Source organism: Lycium ferocissimum, chromosome 2 (genome assembly GCF_029784015.1).
Source record: "Lycium ferocissimum isolate CSIRO_LF1 chromosome 2, AGI_CSIRO_Lferr_CH_V1, whole genome shotgun sequence".
In the NCBI taxonomy this organism is placed as follows: domain Eukaryota; kingdom Viridiplantae; phylum Streptophyta; class Magnoliopsida; order Solanales; family Solanaceae; genus Lycium; species Lycium ferocissimum.
Window position 1 is genome coordinate 56,128,323 of NC_081343.1, and position 9,265 is coordinate 56,137,587.

A 9,265-nucleotide genomic window follows, 5' to 3' on the forward strand; every position below is an offset into this window, starting at 1 on the left:
GGGGAAAATGTTGCTTCATGAATCTTTTCTATTCTTTTTTCTATCCACTTTTTTCTAATATCTGTAAAATTAATTTGCAACCTTGTCTTCTTTTTTCCTTGTTTGTCACTTGTCACTAGTCCGTGCAGTTTTTGTGCACTAAAGTATAATGAATTTGTAAAGGAGTACTTGGTTAATGGCTAGATGATAGAACAAGCATTGATTTATATCATCGAAGTCAGAATCCCTGTGTTTTTCTCAAACATATAAGCTCACTGAGGATTTTTTCCCTCAATATATACAAGGCTGAAGTGAATCACCGTCGTAATATTTGATTTTAAGTAACTGAACTTTATCTACTATAACGTAATTATACTTGATCAGTTACTTAATGCCCCTAAATGCTGAACAAAAAAGGAAATAGAGAGGGGGTGTTATTATTAGAAAGGAAGCAGGAAAAAAATGTGGCACAAAAGATACTTTTGGAACCAAGGTTCAGTTACTTTTGGTTGAGTGTTTGTTGATGATAACAATATTAATTATGTTACCGTACTAAGTACTTCATGGAAGAATATATACTCCAATAATTACTACATGGAATTAGAAAATTGTAGGAAGAAATAATGTCAGTGGCCCTATTGTCGTGAAAAAAGAAAGCATACCGGAAAATCCGAGCATTTTCAGCTCTGAGCACTATTTTGCAAAAAGAGGAGTATTTGTTCGTTGCCACTAATCATGATTCGTGATTAGTCTTGAGTTAAAGTGCCAAAAGTGTTGCATTTATAGATGGTCCATATGCAAGCATAATAAGGAACACGAATCATTTTTGTGAATTTTGATATGTTTTATTCTACCGTTTGTCTCTTTATATCCACCAACATAAAAAGTTCACACACTACTAATAGAGCACGGACAGTTCTCCTTTTTTTTTTTTTTTTTTTTTTCTATAAAATAAGATGACTTAGAACTACAAACATCACTTCATGACAGAGACGTTACGATTAAACCATAATGAATCAGCATGAATAATTTTTTTCCCTATTATAAATTTATAATCAGTAATCCAATTTGACTTGTGACCATACAGGTACTATTTATTCCCTTTAAGATTGCATGATTAAAATCTTGAAATGCAAATATTCGATACTTGGAAAAGACGGAACGAACCAGTACACACCTCCACCACGTAAGGTGTGACTTCAATTCTCACCATCCCATGTTTCCTGTTCCTTTTCCCTGTGATTTCCCAGTGTAATAGAAAAAAAAAAATAGTAACAAAAAGGAAATTGACTGTCTCACTGCCTGAGAGCATCAAGCATGCGTCTATTTCTAACGCATGCAACCATGCAGAAAACGCCTCTATATTTGGTTAAATTATCCTTCTAATCAAATGAAAATTGACAAAGAGAGTCTTTCCAACCAGAACATGACATTCATGACCAGAGATGTTCCGCAACACAAAATCAAATAAGATAAGAACCAAAATTTCAGAAGCCGAAGGATCAATGCCGGTGAATAGATGAAAATGACATACAAAGAGAGCACGCTAGCTAGCAAACAGCAGATCATTTAACTATGTTTGATCATTAGAATCAAGCTTAGCTTTCTTCGCTCTCCACATGCTTAAATGAGATTTACTATTGATCAGATTCTCGACTATACATTCAGGATAGAGAGAGGGGGAAAGGGGGTAAAAGTAAGCCTCTGACAAATTAAAGCAACGCAGCTATGAAAAATACTGATATTCTTGTCCATCAATTTACTGCCATCACTCTATACAGAAACCACCAATCAGAACCAGTTTCTTTTTTCATAAAATAAATTGAATCACACAAAAGCTAAGAACTGATCATAGGCGAAAATATAGTAGCCAACCCTTGATCTACTTTAATATGGAGCTTGTCGTAGGTCATCAATGTCTTCTGATCGCACTTGTAAGTTCCTCTACCTCTGGCAAGGACCTCACCGTCTACATCAATAATCCCTCCCTTGTTTGGGTCATCTGCTCGTGGACCAGGCTCTAAAGCAAAAGCCTTTACCTGTGGTTGTTTTAGATCAATGTGAAGCATTAGGTTAAATCCTAATCAATTCATGCAAGTCTCCAATTTCAGAAGTTGACTTACCAAAATAGGAAATTTTTTTCTAATTTTAACACATCAGATGTGAATATGCATGGGTTAAGGTTCGGGGATTGGGGGTATGGGTGCCAATGTGTAATTCAGCTGCTACAAAACCAAAACCTATTTGATCGAGGAATTACATAGTCTGATTGCACTGCTAGACAAGCAGGGAGACAAACAGACATTGGATTTAGAAACTTTCAAAATAATGAACAGGAAAATTTAGGTCTTATTATAATAGGCAACAGCAAAATCCATTCAATAGTTGTTCCAAAATAATTTTTAAAACAAAAACAATACAAGAACTTGCATAATGGAGCTGACTTGGAAAGCTACGACAATAAATCTACCTTCAAGTACAAGACATGTGGTGATCTAACATGACCTCCTTTGTTTAACTCACTCATCAGCGTTACCAAGGATAACTTTGGGCAATCCTTCATCACAACCAAGTCCAAGTAACCATCTGAAAACTGCAGATGAGACAGAGAAGACGAAATAAGCATTCAAATATATCAAACGCAGAATGGTTACAGTTGAAGTATCCACACTTAGAGCTTCTAAAGAGAGAACAACATGGAAAGTAACAGCTTAGTATATGGATCTGCAAGTGTTGGGCCTTTTATAGTAGGGATTAGACTTGTTCCTTCAGCAATGGCACTGTAATTTTTTTTTTTTTTGGGTAATTAGCAATGGCACTGTAATGAAACCTTTCATTGCAGAAAAATTCTACAGATAAATGTGCTTATGTTTAGAAGAGAGTAAAAGAAGAAAACTACTTATATCAAGTGACTACCTGCAAGAGTCATAGTCTGAGCAAAGGATCTTCACCTCTAGAACATCATAAAATCATTTAGTCAGAAATGGCCCATGTCGTAGGAAATAAGGAGCCTACTTTTAGCATACAGAAAGAAAAATGCCTTCGCGATCAAGTCAAAACATTTATCTTTGACTCTATATTCAAAATGCGGCAAGCTAATCGATTGATAAACCCTTTTGCCTACTTATCACCCACCCCCCCCCCCACCCCCACCAAAAAAAAAAGGAGTGAAGATGCCCCAACAATTCAGTGGAAGCAGGAAACCTTAAGCATGTATCATATGCACATTCCAAAGCATCAGCATCAGTTTATACGTTTCTAAAGCTCCAAAATTAGTGGCTTTCCTGCACAGGTCGCTGACCAAGATCCAGAAAGGATAGTTACAGTTTTTTCTACTTACCTCGTGATAAATTCAAGATTCTTTATCCTCTTCAAGAGTAAAATGTCTATACCAGATTTTCGCACATGATTTCCTTACCTCTTTATCTAGAAAATCTAAAATCTGCTAGGCTAGAACACCAAGTTTGTATGCTTTTATAAAATGTTAAAGATAGCATGTGGACAATTTTGAAAAAGTAGGATTAGCTTGAAAACTAGCTACTAAAAAGTAAAAACTGTAATTTTCTGAGAAGAAAAAGGTATCTTTTTGGCTAGCTAACCCAGGTAAAGAAATAAGGAAATCAAAACATAAGATTTGAAAAAGAAAATTCATACAACAAATCCATTTTTTTTTTTTTTTTGATGACAAGGGAACCCGCAGCCGCTATCCTTCGGGCGCGCACAGGGTAAACCCCGCTACTGTGCAATAGCTCGCAAACCACACAGAAGAGATAAGCCGCACTAGGCAAGCCCCGTGAGATGAGCTCAACCCCATAAGGCAAATACCATACTTTTTGTAGGCAGAAGGTTTCGAACCTGAGACCTCCATTATGGAAGCCCTATGCTCAACCAACTGAGCCACCCTTGCTGGCATACAACAAATCTTTTTTTAATCAAATAAAGGTATTTTCATTCATAAACATGGCCAAACTAGCCGTATCCAAGGGATAAACCAAAAAGTAAAGCATCTACAAAATATTATTCTCTACAAACTCCGCCCAGTCATCTACACTACAAGGCACTTTCTGTTCACACCAAAAGAAAATAAGGGAGCAGAGACTACTCCTCAACTGGGAGAAACTCGACTCTACTCCGTCAAAAGCTCTCCTATTTCTCTCCCTCCAAACCACCCGCATGAACGCAAGCAGATTAACGCAAATGATTCAAACACCAAATCATTTCTATGGTTTATAAAGATTTAACTCTTTTTCCTTAGTGAGAAAATGCATAAGAAAGCATTTGCTACTCTTACTTACCTTCCATTTTCTGTTCCACATAAATTCAAGAGCTAGACAAGTAAAGTGGACCTTCGCAATTATTGTTCAATTTATTCCTGACCAAGGATATCATCACTTTCTCCCTGGACGAAATAGAAATGAAAAGCTATGCTGCATTGTTCAGTGATTATTTTTCACGAGTATCACAAATCCAATCAAACAGAACAATAGTAAAAATAACTTTCGGATCAGAAGTTCAGAACCAGGAAGCCGCTGGAAAAAATTTCGCATGAAAGACGCAGACGCACAGTTAAAAATCAGCCATTTTAAAGCTAACTCCGGACCTCAAGTACTTAGAAATAAGCCCTAGAAGTTGTATATGTTCACAACAAAAAGAAAGATCTGCTCCAAATTTAAACAACGGATTGCAGAAGCTGTTCTATCTTGTATACTTTTAAAGTAGCACCAAGAGAAGTTAGATCAAGTTTAATGAAGGCACATTCACATGATGTCCAAAGAAACTCAAACCAACCTTGGCATCAGGTGCTGCCAGAACATCTTCACCTCCCCAAGGTACATTATGAAGCCAGACTGAGACAAAAGGCCCCTCAATCTTGCGGTTGAAACCCTTCATGTCAAAAGTGGGACCACAATAGCCATCTTGCATAACCCAATTCGAGTTAAGCTCATCATTTTCACCTCCGAGTTCATTTGGTTCTCCAAAATTTTCAAACCCTGGTGCAGCCACAAATTTAATACAGCCATGATACCTTCTGAGACGGAATATCCGCTGTATTGCCTGGACCAACAATAAAAAGCAAATGATGCTTTAATGGCTATAAATTAGCTTCCTTCTATATCTTAGAACCATTAATCATGTGATCAACTGAAGAGGCATTCAACTTTATCTTTTCTTTGTTTATTTTTTTTTTTTTTTTTTCTCCTGGGAAAAGAAAGGATGGAAGGGGGTTGGAAATGCCGAAATGGTGTCCATGAAGAACGGTTCAGTTACACAAAACACTGACCAAAATTTCTGGGTCAGTGAATCTCGAATATTGTAATGAGACCAAACCTTCCAAACAAAAAGAAGGAGCAAGGAGCAAAAAGACAGAGAGAAACCAAGGAATGAAGTTCTACAGCAAGCAGAGAAATTGTAAATAAATCCAGTGAGAATATCTGGAGTTATAACTCTGACACTGAAATCTAAGAAAAATGCATATTAGAGGAAACAGGTGTAGAACATACGTAAAAATCCATTCGAGCACTACCCATCCACCTATACTTCTCAGACTCTATATCTATATCAGCTATAAGACCTGAAAAACAAGGAGTCCTGTTAGATAGTTTAGTAACATATATCAGTTTGCAAAGAACCAAGCGCATAGCATTGCATTATATGAAACAAAACAGTGTCAAAACCACCAGACCCAATGTCAGGTATACATACCCCAAGCAAGCATCAGCACACTGAAATATCTTTTCTGCCCCTGTGAAACTGTAGCTACATCTAGTGATCTCTTGTGCCCTGCCATAGACCAAACATGCATAGATATAAAAAGCTTCTTTGGATCAACAAGAATAGAAATTCAATTGAAACTCAGTTCAGGAATACACATTTTTATTTACCTCTAATTACAGCAAGAGTTGCATTAAATGCAGTACAAGATTCACCAATAGAATCCAGAAGAGACTTTGCCATCCCATTTGAAGTGCCTGAATTAGCATACACAAGAATGCAATTATAAAACAGGGGAAGAAAGTATTTAACAAGGCTCCCTGTGCTAAAGTGTTTGTCAAAAGCTACAAACCAAACTACGTACATTGTACCGGAAGACATTAATCAACAGCTCATGAGCCAAAATCAGTAAGTTTCATAAACCAAAAGCTGTGAGCATCAAGTGGATCTCATGTGACAAAACCAAAATAATGTATATCACAATCCACAATAAAACCTAATCAAATTTAACAAACCAACTTAGTGTTTACTAAAGGCAAGCACCAGCAAAGAGAAGAAAATATACCTGCAGGTATTATTCCAAGAGGCATCTTTATTGCAGAACTCCAATCCTCCCTTTCAAGCAGTCCATTCACTACCTACTAAAAATTGTAAAACATGAAAGTAAGAGCATAAGAGTCACTTTTTTTTATAAGGTGATAAGAGCATGAGGGTCACTGGTTGGTTATCATCCATTGATGACAATAAACAATAGCCAAAATTCTTAAATATAGAGCCCTCAGGGCACAGGCCTCCTAGAACACGGGATTAGTGAAGAACAGAGATGTTGGTACCCTTGTTGTGGTTACTATCAATATCACGGCGGAGCAATTTTGAAGTTGTTCCAGGACTCAACTCTAAGCATTTCAAGTTTTCAACTACTTCAGTGCAATATCATGTGTCAACATAACTCTTTGACTTTTTCTCTTTTCCATCTCTCTCTCTCTCTCTATTTTTTTCTTTCTCTTTTTTTTTTTTTTTTTTTTTGGGGTGTTTGGGGGGGGGGTGAATAAACCTCTCTGCTTCTCTTTTTGAAGCATGAGAATAGGATAGCTACATATAAGCCCTCTAAAGTTTAGAAATAAATACTATCCATTTATTGTTTAAGTGTTTTTCATTTCACCATGATGATATTTCTTGGCATTCAGCAATTCCTTTCAGCAGTTTCATGTTCGAAGGGAAACTGGGTAAAAGTCAGGAAGAACCACTGGTAAAGGAGTAAGTTTTACATACTAGCAATTATCCCGCTGTAGGTTCATCTTTGACATCTTTAAATCAGACTAATATATAAACTGAAATATCCTTACATAAGGAAAGCATAACGTGCCAGTCAACAAAGAAGTTTGGTATTCCATAATCAAGTATATGACAAAAGTAGTCGTACTGAATAATTGTTTGAGTTGGGCTGTAGGAAAGGCAAACAACAATAGGTCAGAGAAAAGAGAACAAAAAACAAAAGTAGACATGACCAACCTACCTCAACCATAATTCCATCACCGCTGACACAAATAACTCCATCATATCCCAAAAGATCCAATGAATGAGCAACTTCCTTTGCATGTAACCGATATTTAGTTTCTGAGAGTGCAAGATTAAGAGTAACAGGCAAGATTAGTGACACAAAAAAATCTTTGAACAACCATCAGCTACACGTGGATAAGAGTATTCAATATTGCAAACCTTGTAGTGTGTAGTGAATATTTGCATCATCGAGTAGGGGCTTTACATCGTCAAGAAATATCTTTGATGCAGATCCGTTTCCTCCATATGGATTCAGAAGTACGAAAAGTCTCTTAGGACGACCTATAATTCCATGATGTCAAGCATCCCATGTGATATATATACACCCAAGTAAACAACAACAACCAGACCAGAATAATGATGACAATAGCAATCCCCTTAACTATTTGTAGTTAAGAGCACAGAACACCATTTTAAGCAAGAAGCAATACAAGGCATGCCAGAAATCAAAAGGGTTCCTTACTTCCAAGTTAAAGCAACTTATCTACAGAGAACTGCTTAGGTTTAAAGGACAAGCAATCAAGAAGCACTCATTTGCTTTAACTTTTCTTCTCTGTTACGTAATGAGTATATGCTGGTAGGATAAGTAATACTCATGTTTTATCACACACCAAACCAAGATTAAGACAAAATAAAACTATTTTATTTGTTAACTTATTGAATTTCTGATGCTAAAGTATTCTAGTTACATATTACCAGAAAATCTTATATTTTCTTCAAATCAACATTTTTTTCTCACATAAAAGCCACAGGTACCTTCTAACACGTATCATGCCCTTTCTATCAAGATAAATGTATCATAGAACAAAAAAACAAGGACGAGGTTACTGCAACAGAGATGACGACAATAACATCCTAAGAAGAACAAACCAAAAAAATCTTGCTAATTAAAACTGCCTGATATTATGAGTAAGTCTAAGCAATATACCTCAAACAAACGCACACCACCTAACACACACAGAGCGGTGTGATTTATAAAAGAAAATAAAAAATACTTAAACGAAGAACAAATATTACAAGAACAAGAACCAAGAAGTCACACATTCCAACATAAATGAAGTGTATGCTTTTCGTTCCATTTCTATCTGTCCCCAAAAAACACATCTTGAGCAAACTTGTGACACAAGTACGAGACAAGTTCTAATGAACTATTTAAACTCACTCGATACATAATTCCACCAAAACTTATTGTCACGCTAAATCAATAATCACGTATTATAAGAAATATAGTACTCTCCTCCGTCCCCAAAAAAATTGACACTTTTCGGTTTTTGAGAATCAAACTTCTTAATTTTGACCGTATGTTTTGAACGTAGAATCTTTAAAACTTTCGAAATAAAATTTACATATTTAGGAACTACTACGTAAAAGTCACCATAATTAATAAGTTAAAATATTTAAAAGACATACGAAAAAAAATTAGGTCAAAGTATCAATCTTTTTGGGATGGAGAGAGTAATTTAAAACATGAATTAAGGTGATCACACGATTCCTGTAGTTTTTAATAAAAGCGACGACTATCAACAGTTCAAAAATCATTATGTAGTGCACATTAACTAATACTAGCATTCCTAAATATGATTACTCATTAACAAATGAAGTGTGTCGTCGATAGTTACCAAGTGAATCAATCAGTGTTTGGAGTTGTTGATTCCAAACCCTAAGAGAATCCTCAGATAACGTCTCAAAACTGAAACTCTTCCTTATCATAATTCCTCCGTTACCGAAACAACAAATTCCAGCTCTACTCTCAATAACGGCGTTAATTTTAATCATCGAACCTTCGAGAGTAAAGCCGAGGACATCTTTTTCAATTGATAAACACCGTTCAGGCCATCGTAGTATCCCTCCGGGAGTCAAAGTCAAGGGAACTACAATGCCGTTTATCTTAAACTGGTCCGATAGAACTGGAGCTCCGGCTTCGTTCGAGTCCATTGTTCAAAACCCGGTTCAGTAATGTGAAATAAGAACTGGGTATTTTGGCTCCGCTTTGTAAATAGCGTTGGTTGGTAGT

The 9,265-nt window shown here is 36.2% G+C and overlaps 1 protein-coding gene across 2 annotated transcripts; it reads right to left on the reverse strand.

The window, feature by feature from the left end:
* Positions 1-1,599: 1,599 nt before the first annotated feature.
* Positions 1,600-9,265, reverse strand: LOC132046073 (sphingosine kinase 1). Of its 2 annotated transcripts, XM_059436618.1 has the most exons (10): positions 8,871-9,265; positions 7,411-7,533; positions 7,204-7,308; positions 6,257-6,325; positions 5,862-5,948; positions 5,683-5,760; positions 5,481-5,551; positions 4,768-5,034; positions 2,450-2,572; positions 1,600-2,018 (listed from the first exon to the last, which is right to left on the reverse strand). In XM_059436618.1, exons 1-10 carry the CDS (start codon positions 9,184-9,186, stop codon positions 1,818-1,820), a joined length of 1,440 nt encoding a protein of 479 aa, XP_059292601.1. In that variant the 5' UTR covers positions 9,187-9,265; the 3' UTR covers positions 1,600-1,817. The 2 variants fall into 2 exon arrangements, with proteins under 2 accessions (XP_059292601.1, XP_059292609.1); XM_059436626.1 differs by lacking the exons at positions 7,411-7,533; positions 8,871-9,265 and having other exon boundaries at positions 6,257-6,332; positions 7,208-7,308.

What these genes read in the sequence shown, in the direction of transcription:
- LOC132046073 (XM_059436618.1), bottom strand. Translation starts at nt 9,186, where the DNA reads ATGGACTCGAACGAAGCCGGAGCTCCAGTTCTATCGGACCAGTTTAAG. An exon ending in AACACTGATTGATTCACTTG is followed by an intron (nt 7,534 to 8,870) that starts GTAACTATCGAC and finishes ATGGAATTATAG; the next exon opens with GTCGTCCTAAGAGACTTTTC. An exon ending in TATTCACTACACACTACAAG is followed by an intron (nt 7,309 to 7,410) that starts GTTTGCAATATT and finishes TTGCACTCTCAG; the next exon opens with AAACTAAATATCGGTTACAT.